The 27,674-nt window shown below is 41.0% G+C and overlaps 1 protein-coding gene across 2 annotated transcripts in view; it reads right to left on the reverse strand.

Annotated features, from left to right (window-relative positions):
• The window catches only part of CUBN (cubilin), a 359,740-nt gene that overhangs the window by 265,066 nt on the left and 67,000 nt on the right, over window positions 1-27,674 (reverse strand). For both annotated transcript variants that reach the window (XM_077490895.1, XM_077490894.1), the window contains exons 15-22: window positions 26,000-26,181; window positions 23,057-23,219; window positions 18,976-19,166; window positions 16,617-16,773; window positions 14,542-14,720; window positions 11,755-11,920; window positions 7,846-8,071; window positions 5,162-5,292 (exon numbers count right to left, since the gene is read on the reverse strand). In XM_077490895.1, coding sequence (XP_077347021.1) covers window positions 5,162-5,292; window positions 7,846-8,071; window positions 11,755-11,920; window positions 14,542-14,720; window positions 16,617-16,773; window positions 18,976-19,166; window positions 23,057-23,219; window positions 26,000-26,181 — 1,395 coding nt within the window. The remainder of the gene's footprint in view (window positions 1-5,161; window positions 5,293-7,845; window positions 8,072-11,754; window positions 11,921-14,541; window positions 14,721-16,616; window positions 16,774-18,975; window positions 19,167-23,056; window positions 23,220-25,999; window positions 26,182-27,674) is intronic.

The following is a 27,674-nucleotide window of genomic DNA, read 5'->3' on the forward strand; positions in this document are numbered from 1 at the left end:
CAGAGGTCGCACATATGCATCACTGGGTGGCCGATGTTGAGAGCTCACTCACTGTATACTCCCAGCACAGAGACAAAGATAGCCCCCGGCCCCCACTAATGATCGGTTCTCAATCATTTGACCAATGTGAAAACAAATTTCTGAACTGGATACATGGCAATCTCAGCTAGAGGAACATAGAAGGTTCACCAGCATTAACTGTGGACTTTCATTTAGCAGATCTTTTCTCAATTGCTGACTTGCCATGCCTCATTGTGCACTGTGTCTCTGTGTGGAGGTTATACAGTATTATGGCTTTGCTTCCTCATGTGCTGCCCTCCTTATGACTGGTGATCTGATGACTGGTGGGATAAGGATCAAGAAGCAGCAAAAGACGTATGAGGAATCACAGAAACACAGAATGAATGTTGCAGATGCAGGGAGATCTTTGCATTGCAGGCCCTGAGGTACAGCTTCCTCTCCAGCAAGAAGATACAGTGGTCATCACAGCAGTGCCGTCATTGATCTCATCCCAAATCTGGAGAGACCAGAAGTACGAGGAAGGGCACTGCTATTTCTCAGGAGAAATTTAAGACCAGAAGTAGATCTTCCAGATATTGTTCAAACAAGATTCACATTTGTATATGGAGACACTATGGACAATATGGAGTATTATCGCCAATTGAATGGAATAGGGATGGGAGCCAAGTACGCCCCGAGTGTCGCTAATATTTTCATGGGGAAGTGGGAAGAAGAAACGCTATATGCAAACCCCCCTAACCAATTGGTTTTATTCAGGAGGTTTATAGATGACTGTATTGTTATTTGGAAAGGTGACCAAGAGAGTTTAATACAGTTTTTTGAAGAATTGAATAAGAACCAAAAAAACATAAAACTCTCATACGAAATTAGCAGCACTAGTGTAAAATTTCTAGATCTGGAAGTAATGTTGGAAAAAAATGGTTTCTCCGAAAAAACATACGTCAAACCTGTTAAAAGAAACAACTACATCCCAACAGACAGCTGCCATGGCTCATCAACATCTCCAAAAGACAAATGATTAGGATTAGAAGAAATTGCAGTAGTATACAGGTATTCGCTGAACAGGCTGAACAAATTGGAAAAAAAATTATTGAAAAAGGGTACGATGAAGGTTTTATAAAAGATAAAATCAAAGAAGTGTTGGAAACACCAAGAGAAACCCTCATCGTAGATAAAGAGAAAGTAGTATCAGAAAGTAATCTAGGTCCTCCAATGATTTTTAATTATAATGCACAACATAAGAAAATTGAACAGATAATAAAAAAGCACTGGCCACTTTTGAGAGCTGACACAGAATTAAGTAAAATTTTAACAGAAAAACCAAGGTTTATCTATATAAGAGTCCCCACATTAAGAGATCTGATTGTAAAAAAACATGCCAGATCCACCAAGTAAGCAGAATACGGTTTTCTTTCAAGGAAAGGGTTTATACCCATGTAAAAAATGTTATGCATGTTGTAACACTAAACAAAAAGGACAAAAATGCAATAAATTTATATTGAATACCACAAAAAAGGAATATGCCATAAAGGATTTTATCTTGTGCCACACAGAGGGGGTGGTATATATGTTGGAATGTTACTGCTCCCTAGAATATATAGGAAGGACCAAACGCCTTCTATGGAAAAGATTACGTGAACATGTACAGAATATAAAAGCTGGATTTCCAAAACACAGTGTCTCTCGCCATTTTTCAGAAGTACATAACAAAAATCCTGGTGATCCTAGGTTTTGGGCTATACAGAAGTATAAACCACATTGGAGGGGAAGCCACAAAATCAGGGAATCAAGTAAAATGGAATCTCGATGGGTTTTCAAAATCAATAGTTTTGCACCTTTGGGCCTTAACATTGATTTTGATTTAAATTGTTTTATATCTGATTTCTAACCATAATTTTTTTAGAAAAATATATATGTTTTTATATATATATATTTTTTAGAACTAAGTATTTTTCAAGTTTTAGGGCATTTGAGGTAATTAACGTATGAGCAAATATATCTCCACCAGGAATTATTATGTCAATGGGTCTAGATGACTGGTGTATTTTTATAAAAAGTTTTTATATTATATTTCTATTTTTCATTTTCATTTATATATTTTTATTTTTATTTAAATTTAAATGTATTTTTATATTTATTTTTATTTTCATTTTTTTTATTAATATTTTTAGCAGACTAGCACATTATAACTTTATCTTACAGGTTTCCACAAAAAATAAAAAAAATGGAGAACGGTTTATAACCACTTTAAAGAAAGCAAGGGTTGTTTGCTTTTAGGCTCTCTGTCTCTCATTGAAAATTCATATGGAGCCTTCTGTACATAGAATGAGGGAGCGACAAGGGACTCACTGCTCTGACTCACACTGGGGTTGATTTACTAAATCTGGTGCAGCTGTGCGTAGTGGCCAATCAATTTCTAACTTCTGCTTTTTCAATTAAGCTTTGACAATAAAACCTGGAAGCTGATTGGCTACATCTGCACCAGATTTTGCACTCTCCAGTTTTAGTAAATCAGCCGCATTTTGTCGAGTCAGCTGCAGTTTGAACTATTGAGCTGTGTAAACATGCCTTTATTCAGCAAAGCAGATAAGAATAGCTTATCAAACATGTGAAAAGGAGATGATGCAGGACCAGAAATCTGTTTGGCAAACTGAAACAATGCGAAAAAATTTTCTTCTCAAAGGTGTGAATATTCAGCATTGGAAAGGTAAGTAGTTGGACCAACTTCTATTTAAATTTGTGACGCTATAGCAAAATGCTCCATGTGGTCCAGAACACTTAACAATGCTTTAAGCCTGGACAATGTGGATAATTTAAAAAAATGACCCCACCCACGCTGAATTTAGTCCGATGTTACAACATTTAAGGAGACCCTACCTAAGAGAAACGACTATGACCGATGCTTTCTGATTTACTTTCCTGAAAAAATCTGCTCATTAGGAACTCTGAGACTGCCCCAAATTCACTTCTTGCATTCACAGTGAAAAATATTGATGCCACTGGATTAGTATGATTGCACTGGTTCAGGCACTTTTAGCATTTTTAGAATAAGGTCACCAATGACATATATTGCTCTATACAGGGTTCCTATAATTCAGCATTCTCCAAACTATGGCCCATTAACCACATCTGGCCTACTACAAGGTTTTTTCCATCCCACAGCAAACCTGCCTGTGTTAGCCCTTGTACACACAGTCGGAGATTCCGATGGAATGTGTCCTATCGGACCATTTTGTTGGATAATCCGACTGTGTGTGGTCTCCATCGGACTGTTTCCGTCGGAGTATCCGACGGACCAAGTTTTCCAACTTGTCCATAAAATTTTCTGACAAAATGCTCCGATCGGACATACTCCGATCATGTGTAGCCTACTCCGACGGACAAAGTGCCATGCATGCTCAGATCAAATTCCTAGACCAAAACTATTGGCTACTAGCCTGAACGTAGTCCCGTCGTAACGAAATAACGTCAAAACGTTATGTACAATCGGATTTTCCGACAACTTTGTCTGACCATGTGTATGCAACAGTTTTGGACAAAGTCCATCGGACAAAATCCAACGGATTTGGTTGTCAGAATGTCCGACCGTGTGTACAAGGGCTAATACAGAGAGTGGCGCATCCACTGCCAGCCAACCATGACCCTCCTCCAGTCCCAAGTGCAGATTCTTCCTCCTCCCCCCTTCACCAAGGAAGGTTGATTGGCCTGCCCCAAGCTATTAGAGGGGACCTGCTCCGCCTCCCAGCTTCTGCCCTGCTGCTCTGCTTCTCAAAGGTAAGGGGGGACGGGACTCTGCTAGACACACATGGATGTAAGAGAAGAAGACTCTAATACTCTGATGTAGACTCCTGGATATAAGCAGGGGTCTCTGATGGGTGCTCTTGGATTTAAGAGGCGGAACACCTGGATGTAAGGGGGGGGGGGGGCTCTGTTGGGCACTCATGGATGCAAGGAGGAACTTATGATATTTTTGGTGCGCCTGAAAATATCTAGCAGATATACAATGTAGCCCTAAAACTGAAAAGTTTGAAGACCCCTGCTATAATCAGTGAAATGCTTCATATCCAAATGTTCATTGTCTGGGGTCATATTGTTTTCAAAAAAGGAGCAACTCAAAAAAAAAGAAAAACACATGCGGAACATGTGGTGTTAGGCCAGCCATAGACGGTTTGAATCTTGGCCGGTTCAGCGATCAATCAACTTGGGTACAACCAGCCTATCAGATTTTTCATATGATTTTTGCCAGCAGCTATAGCTGCTGGCAATAATCACTGTGTGTTCTCCCGGCTAGAATAGCTCTCACCACCCACCCATGGTTGCAGGAAAGAAAATCACTCCATATATGGCCAGCTTTAAACATTACAGCTAATCAAATTGCAAATTACTATTACTATTACTTTTTCGATTCTACTCTCTAAATAGAATGGATGGAATGTGATTGGTCACTGTGAATAAAAATTCTATTTTTTCTTTTCAAGTATTTATATTTATTGGTTATAACTACATTTTTTTCAAGTATTATATAAATTGCTATGGGTCACAGTACATCTACATTTTTACTTTTTTTTTTTTGCATTCACCACGATGATTCATTTAACGGAAATCTAAATTACAGAATATACAGATCCCGCTATGTTTCTTTGATATATTTTTTTTCCACAGTGGGACTCCTTCCCAGAGTCCTAGTTAAATGAAGAACAGTCAGTGTTTTATTTTCGGCTGGGCAGGTTTGCAAATAACTAACGGAATCCATATTTCTGCGTAGCTACAAGACCGCAGGCATCAAAAACCCGGGTTCCTGGAAGCCAGCTGCTGGCACACGCTTGCAGCAAAGGCTTTTGGGACCGCAGTGGATAAGAACGCAACCGAGCACAAAGACCTTTTACAAGGATTGTGCTGCAGATGCCAGAATTAAACAGCCACATCAGTTGAATGGCATGAGTCTGATGTGTCTCAGATGTGTTTACGCCCTTGTAATGCTACCAGCCTATCAGTGAATTCCTTTTTCTTTCTTCCAATTTCTTCCAGTTAAACTGGATCAGTATCTTTCAGTGCTGGGTGATCGGTGCTGGTATATTTCGGAGTTTAGTACAGCATTCCATTCACTAAAACACAAACTAAGGTAATAGTTGTGACTTACCTGTAGATGCGTTGATTGACACATAACTAGCAGTAAAGCCTTCAACAGCTACACTGGAATCACTAACAAAGACCAGAGACATCCCATTACCACTGCTTGTTATTGATGGAGGAATGGACCTTCCACAGTATCTGTAATATATAAAGGTAAATTAGTTGTGACAGCTAACCAAGGAGATCTACTGTAAAGAGACTTAAAGAAAAACTGGATTTAATTTACTAAAGGCAAAAAGGAAAGTTGCACTTTGCACAAGAAATTTCCCCAGAACCCAGTGAATGTGGTGAAATTCCACTTTGTAAAGAATACCCAATTATGTGCAAAGAAAATAATAAAAACTGAATTTTTCCTCTTGCACGTGACTGGATGATGGAAGTCAGCAGAGCTTCACTTCATTCAATAAACCCTAGAAAAAAATCCTTGCAAGGTGAAACTTCCCTTACAAATGTCAACAGTCTGGGGGAGATTTACTAAAAGTGTTGCACGCAGAATCTGGTGCAGCTGCGGATAGTAACCAATCAGCTTCCAGGTTTTATTGACAAAGCTTAATTGAACAAGCTGAAGTTAGAAATTGATTGGTTACTATCCACAATTGCACCAGATTCTGTGTGCACCAGTTTTAGTAATTCTCCTACTCTATTTCCCTTTAGTAAATCAACCCCACTGTCACCATGCCCAGCCAGGAAAAAGTCAGGCCCTTTGCGAAGGGAAAAAGAAAGATGTTGCGCTGAAATTGATATGGAACCAATAAAATTTCTAAACGTCATGAGAGAATAGTGATAAATAACAATAAAAATATAATTATACTACGTCAGTCATGTGACAACTTGGTGACAAGATCACAATAAGGCCCCTTTCACACTGGGGCGGCTTTCAGGCGCTACAGCGCTAAAAATAGCGCCTGTGTAGCGCCTGAAAAAAACAGCCCCTTTCACTCCTTTTCACTTTAGCGCGGTGCGCTAGCAGGATGGTGACGCATCTTTGGAGCGGTGAAGGAGCGGGTGTCATCTCACCCAAGGTGGACATGGGAGGCAGTAAGCGTGACACCGACCTATTGTGTCATTAGTTGAATCTAACACCCGGGAATGACAGCACACTGGGTTAACTCACAAAGCTGGGTTTATCAAACCCAGGCAAGAGGGAGCACGGTAGCACTGGTAAAGTTGGCTCTTGTATTGAACAGTGACCAGTTTAATCTTAGGTTGTGCTTGTCAAAAGAACCATTCCCGGGTGTGGGCCGTACACATCGGGAGCAGTGATCGCTGTCATGTCAGTGGTAGCCCATCCCCCCACAGTTAGAATCACTCCCTAGGACACACTTAACCCCTTGATCGCCCCCTAGTGTTTAACCCCTTCCCAGCCAGTGTCATTTACACAGTAATCAGTGCATTTTTATAGCACTGATAGCTGTATAAATGACAATGGTCCCAAAATAGTGTCGAAAGTGTCCGATGTGTCTGCCATAATGACGCAGTCACGATAAAAATCTCAGATCGCCGCCATTACTATTAATAAAAATAATAATAATAAAAATGCCATAAAACTATCCCCTATTTTGTAGACGCTATAACTTTTGCGCAAACCAATCAATATAAACTTATTGCGATTTTTTTTTACCAAAAATATGTAGAAGAATACACACCGGCCTAAACTGGGGAAAAAATTTTTTTTTTATATATATTTTTGGGGGATATTTATTATAGCAAAAAGTAAAAAATATCGTTTTATTTTTCAAAATTGTCGCTCTTTTTTTGTTTATAGCGCAAAAAATAAAAACCGCAGAGGTGATCAAATAGCACCAAAAGAAAGCTCTATTTGTGGGGAAAAAAGGATGTCAATTTTGTTTTGTTGTAACTTCACACGACCGCGCGATTGCCAGTTAAAACGATGCAGTACCAAATCGCAAAAAGTGCTCTGGTCAGGAAGGGGGTAAAATCTTCCGGGGCCAAAGCGGTTAAAGAGATCTATAATATAAATCTAAAGTTTGGCTATCCAACAGGAATTTACTAGCACATGGTAATGTAATCAACAACAACAAAAAATGTACATTTAGCATATAATTCCTGATTAAAAGCAGTGGAACCACACATGTGATAATTCAACTTTTTACTGGTAAATTGTAACCCATTCCTGTAACCAATGAAAGCATTTTCTGACATTGCCATAAGACTTTGTGGCCTGTTTGCTACTTTGTTATACCTTCATAAAATAATGATTTTGTTATTAATTGCTCAATGTTTTTGGTAGATGCTGGAGGGTTCAATTCTCAATTTTTTTTTTTTTTTTTTTTATCATTAAAGAATTTTTATTGAAATTTCCATTTTTTTTTTTTTTTTTTTTATCATTAAAGAATTTTTATTGAAATTTCCATCAATTCTCAATTTTTATTATCACTCCAGGACTCTATTAGTGAGATCTGGGTCTGTACTCCTGCCTTGATCATAATGAGGGGCTCCCAATCTCTATTTTATATTATGAGGAATAAAACAGGAGGGACTGCAATAGGCAAATATTGACAGGAACACCTAAAACTTCAAGGACAGAGCTGAGCAGGGAGTCCTAGAGCATCCAATACATATGAAAAGCCTGGTAGCTGACTGTGCCCACCAGGCTCCACAATATCATTTTATGGTTGGTTGACTCTTTAGGACAACCGAAAAAATGTCCACAAAAAGTTGTTAACTCACTTTCCAATTTTGTTTCCAGTTGCATTCATTGCATTATCGTATATCTCTAGATAATCACCGTGGCAGGCAAATGTCTGTTCCAGGTTGAATGTAGTGAATGTTAATTGTATCAGATTGCCTGGTGGTACTGAGATGAGCCATATGCAGCGGACACCATGTGGGTACTCAGCAGGGTGACTGGGACTTGATATTGTACCTTCAAGGGTGGTAAGTGTTCCTCCACAACCTAGACATAAACAGCAAATACTTATCACTAATTATAAAAATAAAGCTTTCCAGAGTCAATTAGAGGAAACAAATATTTTCTCATACAAATACAGTGCTAAAAAAAAGATGTAGCATTATAGCAATTGCACTTCATACACTAACGTCTCAAAAGTATTGGGACACCTGCCTTTACACGCACATGAACTTTGATTGCACCCCAGTCTTAGCCTGTAGGGTTCAATATTGACTTGACCCAGCCTTTGCAGCTGTAACAGCTTCAACTCCTCTGGGAAGGCTGTCCACAAGGTTTAGGAGTGTGTCTATGGGAATGTTTGACCATTCTTCCAGAAGCGCATTTGGTCAGGCACTGATGTCTCCGCTCTAATTCATCCCAAAGGTGTTGTATCGGGTTGAGGTCAGGACAGTCAAGTTCCTCCACCCCAAACACATCCAAGTCTTTATGGACCTTGCTTTGTGCACTGGTCCAAATCATTTGGTGGAGGGGGGAATATGTTGTAGGGTTGTTTTTCAGGGGTTGGGCTTAGACCCTTAGTTCCAGTGAAGGGAACTCTTAAGGCAATAGAATACCAAGACATTTTGGACAATTGCATGCTCTCAACTTTGTGGGACCAGTTTGGGGGTGGCCCCTTCCTGTTCCAAACTTACTGTGCACCAGAGCACAAAGCAAGGTTATAGCTGCAAATGGTCAACCAACTCAATATGGAACCCTGCGGACTAAGACTGGGATGCCATTAACGTTCATGTGCGTGTAAAGGCAGGTGTTCCTATACCTTTGACAAAATGGTGTATGTCACTATGTACAGTGGCCTAAACTGCAAAGGATGAATATTGAATGGTTACTGTGGTTTGCAGAACCTAGAATGCTAATAGAGCAGAAATCTGATCCAAAGAAGTAAATAAAAACATTTCTATAGTTTCTAATGACTACATTGGTATCTTTGAGGGCCAATCCCACTATGTTTGTTCATTGTGAGTATTTACCAATGCTGCTTCTAGGATAGAACAAAAAAAAAGCATATGCTGCAGAAAGGTTAAATTTAGTGTTAGACTTTATTAGGGGATAGGTTAGAATTAGCGTCACAGAGACTTAGGTTAGGTTTTACAAATGTGAGGGAAGATAATTTAGCATCAGTCCCCAACACTTGCCATAAAAGTTGGAGATTTGCTTTAATTTGGTTGTAGGGAGATGGTTGTAAAGGCAGCTTCAGGTATGTGCAGGCACCTTATTACAGCAGATTCTTTTTCTATGCCCATAGGTACAGGGCAGTACACTCAAGTCATTTGATGGCATGCATTAAGAGCAGAGGAGGGGGGAAAAGTTCTGTATCCTTGTCCTGGGTGCTGAATAAACCTGTCCCAGTACTGAACACACTGGATTAGATTTAAAATAACAAGCCCCGTATAGCTGCTTCTGTATACAAGACCATGTGCGTCTGGTGATTTCAGCCAGACTAGGCAGGAGCCTCATGTGTATGGACAGCAGGAGACTAAGTCAAAATATAACAGTTTACAACAAGCCCGGCAGAAAACAGCCTGACCAGGAACACTCACAGATGAACAGTAGATTGTAGCAGAGAAGGTCTCAGCTTAACTGACAGGGTCTGTCCCAAGGGGTGGAATGCGGCCTGGCTGGTCCGTGCCCAGGCGGGGAGGTCTCCAGGAAATGTGGTGAATACCTACACCAGGGGTGGCTGAACGGTGGCCTGCAGAGCCTTGTGGTGGCCCGCGACCTCCTGCTCTGGGGTGGCAGGTCGCCAAGTCCAGATTGTGGGTTGCTGATCCGGCCATTCCAGAGCATCAGTGTTGTGAATGGAGCCAACAGTAGAGGAGGCGAGTGGTTTCAGAGCAGAGCTGCATAAGCTGGTGCTTCCTGTATAGTGCTGTCTCCTGTCACAGGTGGAGTGATACCAAATGTCCTCTGCCTGGGACAACAACAGCCGGCAATACCTGAATGGAAGACTGTTATTAAAGGCCATTTTATTACTAAAATCACAGTGTATATATGGGCATATCTGTTCTTCAGTGGTTACTGGGCTGCTTTCAAACTGATCCGCAGGGTAAACTGTAGCACAGCAGCATGAAATCAGCCTTAGGCCCCTTTTTCGGTCGCCTGAAAAATAGACAGGCGTACCCAATCGGACCCCTTAGTCACCTCTATGGAGCGGCAGATGTAAACAGAGTTGTGTCCTCCAATCCGATCCACAAAAAAAAAAAAAAGAATTGTACCCGTCCCCTTCTGTCTGAGCAGGTTGGAGGGCCCATAGAGTAGAGCAGGCTGTGTCCGTTCTGCAAAAGCAGAGTTGGCATGGATCTGTCCGCTGTGGCCAGTGACCGATTACCAAGTCAATTAAGTGGCCCTCACTCTTGAAATGGTTGGGCACTCCTTCCCTAGACTTTCAAATAATAATAATAATTATTATTATTATTTGTATATTACTTACTTATGGTAATTAACCCCTTGCCACCCAGGCCAATTCTGACACTTCTCTCCCACATGTAATAATCATCTTTTTTTTTTTGCTAGAAAATTACTCAGAACCCCCAAACATTATATATATTGTTTTAGCAGACACCCTAGGGACTTGCAACTTTTTATGTCACACAATATTTGCGCAGCAATTTTCCAAATGCGTTTTCATGAATATAAAAAAAAAAACACTAAAAATAACCCGATTTTTTTGTAAAATGTGAAAGATGATGTTACGCCAAGTAAATAGATACCTAACATGTCCCGCTTTAAAATTGCGCACACTTGTGAAATGGTGCCAAAATTCAGTACTTAAAAATCTCAATAGGCGACACTTTCAATTTTTTTTTTTTTACAGATTATATGTTTAGAGTTAGAGGAGGTCTAGTGCTAGAAATATAGAACCTGTATGTATCTGGCTCTGATACTAACCAGTGCCTCACCAGCCACTGACCTCACCACACGTTCCTGCTGCCCTTACACTACCCACATGCTAAATGCATGCCGAATTTATGAGGCAGGGTTTTAAATAGACTCTGCCTGACCCAAGATGGTGGCCAGAGTCACATGGGCTGTCAGCATCCAACTGGATCGCTGCCCCAGTGACCCAGGAACCATAGAGGAATTATGATTCTCCTGACTCCCTCTGGACTGCTGCTGCAGTTGAGTGCCACCTGCAATGAGGGAAATAGGCTGCACTACAAATATATTGAGTGAAAAAAAAATATAGCACATCTAATTGCTATTCAAGCCATGTTATAATTTAATGTTATTAAAAATGACCTTTCCTTTGCATTCAAGCTTTTCAAATTTTCTATATAGTCAATGCCATAAGGCTCCTGAAGGAATTCTGTACGCAGTTGGCATACAAAACGCCCCCAGAAAAGTATTTTCCTACTTGTGTGAAGAGCTCTGTGCTATGTTACAAGTCAGGTTTTAGGCATCCTCTGCAACAACAATGTCATTTTTTATAAGATACTTCCTAAGAATTAATTACTTCTAATGGGGGCAACTTTTCTCATCAGAACACTCCAAATGCAGCAGCTGATTAAAATGAATAAGCCACTCCAATTTGGAATCACCATCAAAAAGAATTGTTAGAACATACAGCTCTTTGTTAAAATCCTTGCAATGTACATTGATCACTCCAAAGGGATTGTTTTTTTTTTTCTCAACAAAAGTGGAGTTACTCTTTAAAAATGAAACATGCTTACCTAAATTTAGAGAGCTGTATGAGGCTAAGAATCCATGATTTGTCGTTGAAGCATCAGTCACAAACTTAATATACAGACTTCTCTGGGTTGAATAGGCCAATGGAGGAACTTCTGGGCCGCAATACTTTCCAATCAAAGGAGCATTGGATGATGGCCCATCTCTGACCTGTAGAAATATCATGGGTTTAAAGGACATCCCCAGGCATACATAAAAAACATACTGTATGTATTCCATCAAACTGCAAGAAGACCATTTTCAATTCAAATGTCATAGTTAACCATTGCTTGTTAAATCTAAATCATCCTAATGCTCAGCTCCAGACAAATTTGTTGATTTTAGTTTCACATAGAGTAGGACAAGGGTTAGAGCCTCTGTCATATGTTTAGAATAGAGGTTCTAAACCTTCTTCTATGAATAAAAGTGCTTTAATAGGAATCTGTATTCCAGCTGTAGAAATTGTGTTAATTTTCCATTACAAATACATATATCAATAACACCAAACAGCTTAGCCCATTTTAAATCAAATAGTTTGGGTCAGTGATCTATTTCAAATCAGGATTTCTGCCCTGAAAGTTGATTGAGGGCCCCAGTTATAAAGCAACAGTATGGTGTTACCATGGTCATGTTGCTGTTTTTTTTCTTATTTTTTTAAGTGAACATTTATAAAGCATAGATGTGTGCTTTACAGTTGTGCTTAGCACTCCAATTTCTTCAGGTCTCAGAAGTAAGTGGTGCACTCTACAAATGAATGGAGTTTGATAGGGAAAAAATGTGACCCTACTTCTGATCAAATCAAAGAGTTCTTCTGCTGTGTTAAGCAGATAGAATTGCAAAGGAAATCACAAGCTTCACAAAGCTGATGGCAGTCATTTTACAGTATGAATGGTCTGTAAAATTTAGGCCACCCTTGGAGTACCTGTCCACTTGAGAGAAGAGAGGATAAACCTATCTCTGCTATTAATAGCCCATTGCAGGAGGAGGTTAACTCAATCTAGGCATTGGTATTGATGTTCTCCACTAGAACAGTAGGTGTCTTCCTAGGGTTTCCTTGTTTATTTCACTTCAATTTCCAGTTTTAAAGCTTTTAGACATCTAAGGTAATTTAGCTGCAGAGAGCATGTAGGCAGGTTGAAATATGTTGGGTCTAGAGAGTCAGCGGTGGGGCCAGGCCAGAGGAAAGAGTTAACTGTTGTAGGCTTTTTGGTACTAGCTAGCGCCTAGCCCACCTGCGCGATAAAAAAGGGGGAAGGCCGAGGTCTAGGGGCCCTTGAAGATCTTTAGACCTTTTGGTTGGTTCTGTTCCTGCTTGCGGTGGGAGGTACTGGGACTGCTGCTCCTTGCAGTCTGCTAAAGGCTTTCGGAGACATCAAAGCCATGGAGAATGCCAAAATGGACTCTCACCTCATGGAGATATGCCTGGGCAGCCACATTACAATAGTTAGTTTAGGGACAAAGACAAAGTTGTTCATATTGAACTGGTATGCTTCAACTTGTTTAATAATGTTACATTAACCTTTCTTAGCCCGGTATGAAATTATTGAAAGGGGTGCATGTTGGTTCTGGTGTATCTAAAGAGTCTGTAAAACACAATGGGATATGAAGTAACACCGCTACAGAAGGGTTAACTCAGCAAGACAAGAAGGAGGAATTTAGTTGCTAAGAGTAACCAAGCACAAGTTCAAGAAGCCAAGCAACCAGGCATTAGGCATGGTACCTGGTAAGGTGACAGGTCCTCCGGTAGTGAGGGGTCATTGTCTGTCTCCCTCCCTAGCAGTTGGTATCCAATAGCAACTGGATCTGAACCTGTGCTATGGAGATCTATGGCCTGGTCACGAGGTACGGGAAGGAAAGAGTTAATAAGTGCACACATGAGGTTTGTGCTAGGTGCACAGCAGGAACCCATTCTGTTACTGTGTGTGAGGTAACAGAGGTTTGCTGGGCTGGTGGAGTGGAAGCAGGCTCAACACGTCCCTCCCAATGCAACATACAGTACATCAGATACAGTGTGAAGTGACATGGGACAACACATTTTTCAGAATTTTTACTGCCACACAGTGTGGAAGCTCATCTCTAAGTCGGGAACTGTCTAAAGGTTAGATTCTTCATATGATTGCAGTCTCCGCCTAGTTCTGGGAATTGATGACTGTGCTCCATGCGAAAAGTACCCCTGTGAGCAGGGCAATTAGGCCAAGCATGTTCTTTGTTAAACAGAGAGAGAACTCTGTTGGACACCACAGGCTCCACAAAACTCATCACAGCTTGAATTTTATTAATGTACCATGAAATATAGGCCTGAGTCTAAAGCATATAGGCCTAAAACAGACCTAGAGTAACTTTGCAGTGTCCTTCTGGAAAGAAGAGACCAGAATCCACTCTCCACTATAAATAACCCATTTGAAGAGTGAGTGAGCTCAATCTAGGCCTGTCTATTAATGGTCTCCACTAGGTTAGAGAGGTCTCTCTAAGGTCCCCCGCTCACTGAGACCTGCAGTTTTGGAGCTGGTGAAATCTGTCACCTGGAGGTAAATTATCTGCAAAGAGCATGTTCCGCCAAAGAGATCTGCTCTTCAGGTACACAGCTCACTTTCCAGTATCAATGAAAACACCCTAAGACCCCAATCAAACCCTCAAACCCCACCTTTTCTCTCTCTGTACAGCTCTCAGGTCTTTTATCTTTTATAGTATGTCCAGCTTCTCCAGTCTCCCACCGCTCTCCTCTGGGTGCCTTATTTAAAAAAATCTTTACTCCATACCACTTCACTTTAAGTCAGTTTATCTAGACTTACCTCAACATAGTTAGAGCTGCACTGTGTACCTGGATGGAGGCCAAAGGAGTCAAAGCTAAACAGAACCACTTCTCCATCTGGCTGAGTTATGATCCATTCACAGGTTCTCTCTTGGTGGTAGGGATTTGGGTAGTTTGGAGTGTGAATGACTCCAGCACCAGACATAGCACCTCCACATCCTGGAAAATGAAAGAATGTTTATGTCAAATGATGCCAATAAAAGGACAACTGTACCTTGGGTAAAATGAATCCCCCCACCTTCTAAGTGCTGCCCAACTGGACAAATACCTTACTCTTGCATTCAAAGCTATTAAAAGGCATTTTGAGCAAAAATGTCCCCGGCAAGTCCTTAGAGGTCAGTGCAGATCACTAAATTGAGGAGGAAGGTACATTTTTGCCTGGATAGCACTCAGAGGTTGTGGGGAATTAATTAAAGTTCTCATACTGGACAACCCACTATAAGCCATTTAACAAATTCCACAACTAATACTGTTAGAGCAGTAGTCCACAACCTTTTTGGCATGGATTTTTAGTTGTGTGGGGCTAATTCACACAGTGTGCAGTGACAGGCATTTTACTGCATTGTAAAACTTCTGCTACTGCAAGGACACACAGGAAACAATTGTTACCTATGTGTTCCATTCACATTGCAATGCAATCGCAGTGTACAGCGTCAAATCACATGTACAACAACACAGCACATTGTACTGCTGTACATTGCCATGAATGAAGTGTACGTTTTATATACGTCAAATATAATTTGTACCAAAAAAATAAAAATGGAGCCGTGTGCACTGGATCGTGTACCACACTGCCCCCTACCACGGACAATGCTTTACCGCTCTGGCAGCTCTCTATTCCCATGTGAATTCCTGTATGACCCATGGTATGGGGACCTATGTGATAGAGAATATGTCACAGTATGTCAACTGTGTATTTGGCTGTTGGCCTAGAACAGGGATCTCCAAAGTTTCTAAACAAAGGGCCACTTTACTGTTCCTCAAACTTTAGGGGAGGAAACTGTGACCAGTGGGATAAGAAAGTGCCCTGACATCAGTAGGAGTAATCAATACCCTAGCATTGGTATTAGGTGGAGTAATAGTGCCCCATTGTTGGTGTCAGTGGGAGGAATAGTATCCCATCTTCGGTGTCAGTGGGAGGAATGGTGCCCCATCATTGGTGTCAGTTGGAGGAATAGTGTCCCATCATTGGTGTCAGTGGGAGCAATAGTGTCCCATCGTTAGTTTCAGTGGAAAAAATGGTGTCTAATCGTTGTTGACAGTTGGAGGAATAGTGTCCCATCATTGGTATCAGTAGGAGGAATAGTGTCCCATTGTTGGTGTCAGTGGGAGGAATGGTGCTTCATCATTGGAGTTAGTTGGAGAAATCATGTTCCATCATTGGTGTCAGCGGGGGGGGGGGGGGGGGGAATGGTGCTCCATCATTGGTGTTAGTGGGAGGAATGGCACACCACCATTGTTGTTAGTGGGAGAAATAGCAATCCGTCATTTGTGTCAGTGGGTGTAATAGTGCCCCATCATTGGTGTCAGTGGGAAGAATGGTGCCCCATCATTGGTGTCAGTGGGAGGAATACTGTCCCACTGTTTAATGCCAGTGCGAGGACTAGTACCCCATTGTCCATGTTGGTGGCAGGAACTATGCCCCACTGTTGCTAACAGTGGGGGAAATAATTCCCAGAATTTAACATTAAAATAAACTAAAAACACAAACCTGGGTTCTTAGAGATTAATTTGGTCTAAAAATTATATTTCCATTTTGAATAGGTGCTGGCAGGTTCAACTGCTTAACAGTATCTTAAAAATTTTGAACGTTACAGCTTCTGACACCTAAATTCCCAGCTCCAACCCCCTACCACAGTTATGACAAGGAGCTTTCACTCTCTCGTTTTAAGTTTTCATTCATTGTGGAGAATGCATTGAGAGGAGTGAGACTTAGCAGTGGCGGTTGGCAGAGCAAGGAACTCCAGATGGAAGCTAATGAGTAACTGACTCCAATAGCTTCCACCCAGCAACCAAAAAAATTGTTTGCTTGGACTGACCCTTTACCATACTCACCAACTTGATAGAACGCTCGGAAACTTGATGCTTTAGCTGATGCATCTGACTTGAATTTCACCCACAGTGTATTTGAGCTTGATGTTACAGCAGCAGGAATTGTGCTGTTACAGTATCTGCCAATTAGTGGTGCCGTCTGCGAGCCTCCATCTCTAATCTACACAAAAGAAGAATGGATTATCTGTAAATATACATACTTGAGAAAAACACACACATTAGTAATTTACTCAGACATATTTCCTCATTTCACCTTTTTTTTCTTCAAATAAATATTTAAATGCCCTTGCTATAAAGGTAGCCCATTTACATTATAAACAAAAAAATATATATTGCGCAGGTATACAGACTATAGAATATAAAAGTGCAAGCTGCTTGTAACAACACAAAAGGACCAATCGTGATAAACGTGAAACAATAAAAAATGTTGCAGCGCTAAACATAGATATTGAATAAACCAGTGTCCATAAAGTGTGAACAACTGGTGCTGTTCTAAATAGTGCAGATGAATTCCTTGATGAACATCCAGTGACAATGAGTATAACTGATGTGCGTTTTCATCACCCAAGTGCACCTCCAAAGATATTGAGATAAAATGCCCCCTTACCAGAGGTCTAGACTCCAAATTATAAGAGTCTAGACAGGAGTGATATGCAAGTATAGAAGATCCAATCAGCTATTATATTGCAGGTGGTGGTAGTGTCATGGCTGATGGTAAAGTTTACTCCATAGGAGGGCACATGAAGGAAAGCTAAAACAGCCACATAGTGTAAAACTGCTTAACAGTTTATTAAAAGAAATCAGTGCTAAACAATTACAGAAATATGGGAAAAACAAGCATTAATAGATCCAGGACACCCTAGAAGTCAATCGACCAGTATACACGATTGGCATGCATGGTACCTCACGGACATGAACCTCACCGGACGCGTTTCATTAGAATTAACATCCTCTGGGGCATGGGGTCCATGTCCTACACCACGTAAATGTATACTGTCCTAAAATAGGCACAGCCAGCCCTCGCTGCTCTAATCAAAGTTGATTAGAGCAGTGGAGACGGCTGGGGGTGAGAGAATGCACATGTCAGGGTGTCTGAATTAACTGGTGTCTTGGCAATGTCCTAGAAACAGGGCAATACAGAATGATACCATCTCTGGGAATTTCTCTTCTCTTCAGGCTATATTTGTATTGTTGCCTGTGTCTAGGCAGTCTCATAAAAAATGTATGCTTTGCCTTGAGTTTCTAAGAAATAGCAGTGCACGTCCTTTGCCTAGGCACTCCCATAGCTGTATCTCTGCAGTATAGGATCATCTTAGGCATTGCTGCCTTTGACTGGGGTACCATTCCTTCTATTGATGCCAATGATGGGGCACTATTTCTTCCATTGATACCAATGATGGGGCACTATTCCTCCCATTGATACCAATGATGGGGCACTATTCCTTCCATTGATACCAATGACGGAGCATTATTCCTTCCATTGATACCAATGATTGGGCACTATTCCTTCCATTGATACCAATGACGGAGCATTATTCCTTCCATTGATGCCAATGATTGGGCACTATTCTTTCCATTGATACCAATGATGAGGCATTATTCCTTCCATTGATACCAATGATGGGGGAACATTCCTTCCATTGATGCCAATGATGGGGCACTATTCCTCCCATTGATACCAATGATGGGGCACTATTCCTTCCATTGATACCAATGATGGGGCTCAATTCCTCCCATTGATACCAATGATGGGGTACTATTCATCCCACTGATACCAATGATGGGGTACCATTCCTATAATTGATGGGGCACTATTCCTCTCCCTCATGCCCAAGATGAACTGTTTACTCCCAATGATGCCAGGACAATTTCTTCCTCTCTATGGTCACAGCCTGGCCCCTAAAATCTAAAGGACAGTAAACTGGCCCTTTGTTTAGAAAGCTCGGAGACCCCTTTAGAACAAAAGTTCGTCATTTCACTATTTTGCTGCTCACTGTTCTCCTTGTTGGAGAGGAAAAATGTACTTGAGGACCAGTTGTGCAAGAATCTCCCTGCTTCATTCATATTTTGGTCTGTGATTTCTACACCTCAATTGCTGCTCTTCGATCATTACCCCACCAGTCATCAAGGGGGCAGCTCTGACATCAGGAAGCAAAGCCCAGCCTTTACCAACATAGCTGCCTCTACACGGTGCAGATCAAAGCATGGTTATTCAGTAATGGGGAAAAGATCAGATGCAGTAAGCCTGCAGGCAAAACTGGTGACTAGTCTTTTGTCCTTGGCTTGTCTTTCTTGGAATAGATTCCACATTGCAGGCCCTCTTTAACAGAACAGTGGGTAAAGGCCCAGATGCTCATAATACCTCTATAACTGTCAGGGAACAGCCAGTACTGCTCTGTAAATCCAGATGGGTAAATCTGAGATTAATCTGGTCACCAACTCCTTGTGTGATAATGTAGATACATTGCTTGTCTCCTGTATAAGCATCCGGCCATGATGGAGAAGTGATGAAACCTTCGGCATCTGTGAAATTTCCTCCACAGAGGTTTCCAGCTGAAACACAAAAAGATATAAATTGCACTGAAATCCAGGCATATTACCCAATTATTATTCTCCTATTTATGTAATAAATAATTTAGCCAACAAACATACAGCCAACCCATTTAAAATAAGTGCCTAAGTAAGATAAGCAGCAACAATTTTAAACTTCATTTTTTTATTTCAATCAACAGGGTAGAAACATTCACAGCCAAAGATGAACCATCAAACAAAAATGTGTTTCAGATCTATCTGGGTCTTTTTCAAACCCAAATAATGTATTCAGCTGCACCATATTCTACAGCATTTTACTGAGCATACATGAACACTGGACAATCAACCTTTTTTAGCATGTTCTGGATTTTCTATTGAACACCCAACTACGACCCAAATTAATATTTAATTTTGAATATAACAGGGAAGAGTTGTAGCTTCTGTCAGACTTTTTTTTACCCTATTGGGGTGATGCACCCTCACTTTCTCACAAAACAAGAACGTTATGGAACATTTCTTCAAAAAGGACATAGAAAAAAAAGTAGGGTGAGAAAGGATATAAACAATGTTGTTATTTCCCTTCTTCTTGTCCTGGCGATGACCTCTACCCTCCATTTATTACTGTATATGGCATCACAGAGACATGAGGTGAAATCTACCAATGGGGTCTCAAACAGAAATGAAACCCAGAGAGAGCTTTTAATTCTTACTGGCTCTAGTTAAAATGAAAAGAAAAAAAAACTGGGGTTAGGCTTTAAAGCTCAACATTTTCAGGACAGAGGAACCCTTGAAATAACTTTCTGGTCTCAGGGAACACATGCTAAAAATGATTAAATCTACAACTCATGATACATTAGTGTGATAGTCAGTGGTTTAGCATTGTCCCATAGGGCTTGCTGGGTGTTGACCTCTTAGGCCTCCCTCTGATTACCTGCAGACAGTTGCTGGGGGTTTTCACATATCCCCTCCTTAATCCCATTTGCTCGTTACTCAATAAACAGTCCAGGGTATTTGTTTTTTTAAATATTTATTGTGGAACTTGGATAGGAGAAGGGAATAATGGGATACTCCAACTGAACTATTCAGAGTAGATAAGGAAAACTCTCACTTGGTCTCACCAGATTACTTTTGGAAGCAGACACACTGCTTTTACCATACTGTCAATTGTATGGAAGAATTTAGTCTTCTTGCTCTCTCTAGCAGCAGACTTGAACCGAATACTTTATCTTCAGGACACTCTCTAGTATCCCCTTGACTGACACCCATCCGCTGACTCTTCTAGCTGAAGGGATGACCCTCACAGAACAGGCCCAATGACACAGATCTGTACTCACAGTAGGCAGAATCAGATACTTCCCAGTGCCAGTCAGCTCTGCAGGACCTCTGGGTTCAGCTTCTCTCTGACTTTCAGGCCCTCAGGTCGACTACCCAAGGCCGCATGGCAACTTCTACAGAGGATGGGCAGCTGCCTCCTCCCTCCCGAGCCCCGCTCTAAAGCTGAAAGACCAAGCACATGTGCCCCTGGCATTTATACAGTCACCCAACATGCAACTAGGCACTTTCCTCTGCAAATAGCCAGGGCTGTAACAATGTGTGTGCCCTTACTTGTCAAATTTCCTACCACTGTCCAAATATGCCTCCCTATTGGACCAGTGTGAAACATTCAGACAAGCTGAGCTGCACCTGAGCACAATGAGCAGACCCTATCAATAGATCCTGCTCCCTGGTAGGCAGAGAGCACTCTAAATGTACCTGGCAATCTTACTGGTAAACAGAAAGACCCAAAAACTATACTATCTTCTACACCTACCTAGGAGGGTACAAGGGATAATTCTTCCCAATGACACTTGTGGTCATTGGGAAGCATTACCCCCTTACAGATAGCTAAATCTTATCTGAGAAGTAGAAATTGCTTATTTTTCGAGAAACTCCTAGCAACCTCCGGAGAAACTCTGGTTGAGAAACCCTGGTCTAAATAGGGTGTGTATTGTTACTTGAATACTGGTGTAATTTGTGTATTTCATTCAGATTTGTATAGTAATCCAACAGGAACCAACTCTCTGTGCAGGAACTTCCTTTAAAAAAGTCCAGTCACTCCTGCTCTGTCTTTGTGCAGGATGATTGGTCTTGTCTTTGCCCCCTACTGTAGTTTTCTGTTGGTGGACTTGCTGGGACTTTACCACAATTATTTTCTTTGTATAGGCTATGTAAAGGACAATGATGATATCACTGTTGTATCCCGGTCACATGATAGTTTAAATTCTTTTAGGGTTTTTATCCGATATGTGCAGAGAGATCACACGAATACTCATAAATATAAAATTTATTAAAAGTAATGTCAGATACAGATAAGAAAATATAACAAGAATAGTTAACTAAAGATTCTGTTTTGCCATGGAGTCCCCCTGCTTTTATGCAGCACAGCTGACCAGATTTAGACGCATGCATATTGCAAGTTCTGTTGTGAAATAAACTTATTCCAGGTTGGGCTGTGGTATTTTGGCTTTTGTATAAGGAATAGACAACCTTCAAGTCAACTCCCTTTGCAATATGACCCCTCAAGGACTTGGTCAGTTTACAATCACACATTACTTTGGTCGAATCATCAAAATATTTGTGAGGCCAACATTAATAAGGAATATGAAATATACAGTTTTTCCATCAATCACCGCTTCTTTTATATGGCAATATCTGGGATTTGGTACACCCAAAGTGGATTTATATCTTTTTTGGCTATTGAGGAATATAATTAAATATACATTTTTGTGCCTGGAGTTTAACTTTAAAGCATAGAGAGATCTCAAGTACTGCTAGCCACTAATGATGAAGTTCAGTTTTGTATCAATTTTATTTAGATGCAATCAGAATTATATACGTACTATCACTATTTGCACAAATTTTACCTTTAGCGGTGTCCCGCACTTGTAACAAATTAATCTCAAAATGCCCATCATGTTCAGTCAATGTTTTAGAAATGTTCTTTTGACTGATTATTATGCATGCTCTAAATCAAGGTTTCTTAACCAGGGTTCCTCCAGAGATTTTTATGGGATCCTTGAGCAATGAGCATTTTCTGCCTCTCAGATAATTTCCTACTGACACCATTGATCTTTTTAACTATCTGTAAAGGGGCAGCACAGTGGCTAAGTGGTTACCACTTCTGACTATCAGCACCAGGAGATATTCATTTTATCTTTAGGTAGGCCTTATTATAGACTTACCTGTAGGTAAAAATAACAAAGTGGGTTTTACTACTACTTTAAGCAGTTAAAACCAATCTTCGGTCAAAATTTTGTTTCTTTTTAGTTTCCTAGAAAGTAAAATTTTTTGTCAGGTTTCATTTCTGTCTGTGACATCATTGGGGACATTTCCCCTTACATCTGGTACCTGTGATGCTCATACAAGTAATGGGTATTTAGGCATAATTAAGGCAGATGGGCACAGCAATAACATTGTTCAAAAAGGTTCTAAAATGTCCCCACTCTACTAAAATTGTGTTTAGTAATTTTCCAAAATTGAGTTAAATCTTGGCAATTGGTATATAGAAGGCAATAAAAACATGAAAGATGTCCCAACTCTTCCCAGTTAACAAAAACAGAGTAAGAGCATTTTGGCTGTTGTTGACCTAATGCTCAAGAGACTAATTGAAAAAAATATTTGGTCACCATGGGCAATTTCTCATGCTCTGGGCATTTCTTTCACATTTTTATTATAAATATTTCTGGCCCTCCACACACGTGCATTTTGTAGGACCAGTTTTGTGTAGAGGACAACTGGTTTACCATACTTTCATGTGGGAGGAAACTGGAACTCCCAGAGGAAGCCCATGATGGCATAAGGATTATGTACAGTATTCAACCTTTTGCAGCTGTCCACACAATAACAACATATGTTACAATGTTCTTACTCACAGGATGACGTTACGTAGTTGATTTGAAATCCTCTGTCTGTTAGTGCACTGTCAGAATGAAAATGAATCCAGGCATATGGGCCGGATGTCTGGAGAGGTGCAGGTGACTGGGTGCTGCAGTATTTATCAAGGAGAGTATCTTGGGGCAGGAGGCCATCTCGAATCTATTGCAAAGAAAACACATCAGATTAAAATAAATCATAAATTAAATTAGATCTACAAGGATACAATTTTTTTTTTTACACTACAGCCTGCAAAGCATTGCACCCGTGATCAGTGGATCACAGGTGCAATGTCAGGCTCCTACTGACACTCAGTACAGATGTCTGCCCATACCTTCATAATGGCAGACAGTTACTGAAGTCAATTAACTATGAGGGCACTCATCAGCACTCTCATAATTCATTGAAAACTACAAGCTGTCTGCTGCAGTGGCACACGGAACTTATAGTTTATTGATTCGCAGAACTCTGTGACTGAATGACACAGTTGGAGGGAGGAACCCGGCAGAGCCGCACTGTTTTTAAAATTTAAAAGCAGGTGTGGGGAGAAGATCCTCTGTCTCTTTCACAGGTAGGACGGGGAACTGCCCCAAGGTATCATATAACACTCTAAATAGTGGTTACAAAAGGTGAACTTCAACTCAAAATGCTGTCTTATTTGCTGTCTTAAAGGGTCCATCTAGAAATTATAATTGTGTCTAAGCAGTTGCCTAAAAAATCTATCTTGAAAAGTTTTAATTCCTTCTGAAAAACAGCAGCACACTCCCTGTGACTAGGCACTCCGATTCCGCAACCCCAAAGCTATGTATCTGCAGTGTAAAATCGAAAGCACTACTGCCTTTGACTGCTAGTTTCATTGGATCCAGAGTAAGATTTGATGATGTCCCTACTGTGCTGCTCACTGTTCTCCTTACTGTAGAGGAAGCTGTACCCAATGATCTACAATGTCAGGACCTCCCTGCTTCTGCTTAATTCAGTCTTTGGCAATGTGCTTTCTCCACCTCACCTGTTGCTGCTTCTTGATCATTACTGCACCAGTCATCAGATCACCATTCATCAGATCACCAGTCATCAGATCACCAGTCATCAGATTACCAGTCATCAGATCACCAATCATCAGATTACTAGTCATCAGATTACCAGTCATCAGATCACCAGTCATCAGATCACAAGTCATCAGTGCAGCAATTCTGACACGAAAAGCAAAAGCCCTGCTCCTCCACCCTAGTGGATAGCAAGGTAAGGTAAGTCAGAAATGGGGAAAAGATCAGATGCAGGAAACAACAGGCAATAACGTCCTCTGCTTGCCTTTTTTTGAGGCCTACGTTTCACAGTTTAGGAAATGTGTTGTAGAAGATGCTAAACTGTACCATCATTGTCAAATGTGTACATAAACTACTGCACAAAAATATTTTTATCCTGCCCATTCCTGTTGTGCAGCATGAAGACAGAGGTGTGGGCTCTGTGTCAGATTGGTCATTATTCACTGCAATCAGCCCAACCCAGCATATGCTGGTTTCTTATTAAAGACAACCAGTCAAAAATCAAAATTTGTAATTACTACACTTAAAGTGATAATAAACTGCCGTGTGTGTTTTTTTTTCTGAAACCTGCAAGGTAAAGCCATAGTGTGCTAGTATATATTATGTGAAACTCACCTTAGAACGAAGCCTTCCAGCAGCGAGCTGCCACCGCTGACAAGGCTTCCATCTTCATCCATCTTCCCTCCGGGTTCGCGGGCTCTATCTCTGTGAGTGGCAGGAGCCACCATGATGTCACTCCCGCGCACATGTGCGGGGGAGCCGCCGTTTAGACTCGGTCGGCCGTTCCTTCAAAACACATGTGCCGGTGACCGCATGTACTCTACATTAAATATCTCCCAAACAGCGCACATTTAGGAGGTATTTACAGTACCTATAGGTAAGCCTTTATATAAGCTTACCTATAGGTACAATTTATGCATGGGAGTTCCACTTTAAGATGTTGTAACAGTGCAGTTTTACCTCTCAGGAATAGAAGTATGTGCTATTATTCTCTTGCATCCTGTCACTGTCGTATTGGAAAATTAAGACTGTAGGCCTAAGTGAGGACTAACCCTTCTCCTAACTGAGTTTTGGGTTGATAATTGTCTGAGCTGAGAAAGATGAAACCCATAAAAAAAGTGCCTCCTGTCAACATTGAGTTTTGGTAGGAGACAGGATGATCTTACAGGACGAATCTCTTTCTCTGGGTGGGTAAAATAGCAAGTAAATAATAATAAAAAAAAATAGAGTAATCCTTAAGAGGTAACTCTTTTAACATTTTAAGAGAAAACAAAAATATTATGAACGCCCTTTTTTTGACTAGTATAAAAAGTCCCCTGTGTTATACTTACAGAAGAGCACTTACAGAATGCAGGAATATCAGACTCTCCCCCCCCCCCCCCCCCTAGCCCACGCCCATCTATGAAACATGCAGGTTGTGGGGTTGCCCAATGGGTTCTTCATAGGCGGGGTTGTTCTTAAAATCAATAAATACAAAAATATAAATAGGCCTTTTTCTTTAGACAGTATGGTAGGGTATAGAAGGTTTGGAATCTCTGTTGGGTTTTTATTGAATTCCATGTCCCTACTGAGGAAAGTCACCCCTCTTTTTGTCCTAGTAACACTTGTTAAGTTAGAGTAAATCCACACTTTTGAGCTGTAAGCAGAACAAGATTAACATAGAATTCCTTTGGAGATGGTCATTCTGGTGGCAACTGTCTACTTGGGGATTTCACTTACTTTGAAGAGTAAGTTGTATCATTGGGAGAGAAAGTGAAGACAAATTCTCCCACTGGGATGGAAATGACAAGAAATCCGACAGGCGTTTATACCATTCTCTACTCTATACATTAAAGTGCTTTTCATATGCTTTCATCTAAAAAACAAAACATATAAAGGACAATGTAGACCAAGATGTACCTCCAAATAATCATTTTCACATGTGGCATGATGTTCTAGACTCAGTGTTCCAAAGGCAAATGTGATATAAAGCCCTGGGGCAGTAGAAATTGTCCAGTAGCAGTCTCGATTAGGAGGATAATTACCCGGGTAACCAGGAGAAAAAATGGACCCATGAGGATCTGACAGATGACCTCCACATTCTAAATAAAAACAGAATATTATTTCAGATAAATGTATTTCAAATATAACTACTCTTTCAGACTATGAAGCTAAATACATTTGTGGTGCAAAGGCTATTGAGTTTGTTTTCTTTAGACGGCAGTCAGGGTTGTAGTAAATCTCCTGCCAGCATGGTTTAGAGAAGGTTTCTTATTCTCTGTGTGGAAGCAGTGGTCTCTTTGCAGAGATTAACACACCCTGTAGTGAGTCAGCGTTAAGCTGGGTATACATTAGTAGACTTTTGTTTGACATTTTTCATTGTAGGAGTAATTGTTTTCCTAATCATTGGTGGAGTCAAACTAGTGCTCGTTTTCTACTACAGTGATAACAAATTTCAAAGAAGCAGGATGCAAGATTTTTCAAATGTATGAATTTCTAACAGTGAACGTGTTTTTTGATTGGTAAAGTCCATTCATTCCAAAATCGAATGTTGAAAGCAAACAAAATCTTTAACTACTTTCAAATGACATTTGAATGTTTAACCACCTCAATACAGTGCACCCCCTTCCTGCCCAGGCCAATACTCGGCTTTTAGTGCTGTCACTGTTTAAACGGTCATTGCACGGTCATGCTACACTGTACCCAAACAGAATTTTTATAATTTTGCTTCCACAAATTGAGCTTTATTTTGGTGGTATTTGATCACCTCTGGGGTTTTTATTTTTTGCTAAACAAATAAAAAAAATACCTAAATTTAAAAAAAAAAAAGTTTTTCTTTTGTTTCTTTTATAAATGATTATTTATATGTAAGTTTTTTCCTTAACTGATGGGCACTGATAAGACGGCATCGATGAGGTGGCATCAACGAGGTGGCACTGATGGGCACTGACTGGCACTGACGATGGGCACCGATAGGCAGTACTGATAGGCACTGGTAGGTGGCACTAATGAGTGGCACTGATATGCAGCACTGATGGGCAATGATAGGCGGCATTGATGGGCACTCATGGGTGGTACTGGTGGGCACTGATGGTCACTGATAGGCGACACTGATGGGCACTGAAAGGCTGCACTGATAGGTACCTTTGGGTGGCACTGATAGGCCGCACTGCTGGGCACTGATAGGCGGCACTGCTGGGCACTGATATGCGGCACTGATAGATGGCATTGATAGGCATCGCTGATTGCACTTGCAGGCAGCATTTAGGATGGGTACTGATTGGCAGCTGCCTGGGCACTGATAGGCAGCTGCCTGGGCACTGATTGGCATTTCCCTGGTGGTCTTGGGTGGCATACCTGGTGGTCCAGGGTGGTGCCAATTCCTGGTGGTCCTGGCGGCATTCTGGTGGTCTTGGGTGGGCATCCAAGGGGGGGCTATGCTGATAAACAATCCCCCTGTCAGGAGAGCAGACGATCGGCTCTCCTCTACTTGCGTCTGTCAGATGTGAGTGAGGGAAAGCCGATAAAGGGCTCTTCCTGTTTACATCGTGATCAGCTGTGATGGGACACAGCTGATCACGTTGTAAAGAGCCTC

This window comes from Lithobates pipiens, unplaced genomic scaffold (genome assembly GCF_037356315.1).
Source record: "Lithobates pipiens isolate NorthernLeopardFrog02 unplaced genomic scaffold, aLitPip1_a1.2 Scaffold_19, whole genome shotgun sequence".
Classification (NCBI taxonomy): Eukaryota; Metazoa; Chordata; class Amphibia; order Anura; family Ranidae; genus Lithobates; species Lithobates pipiens.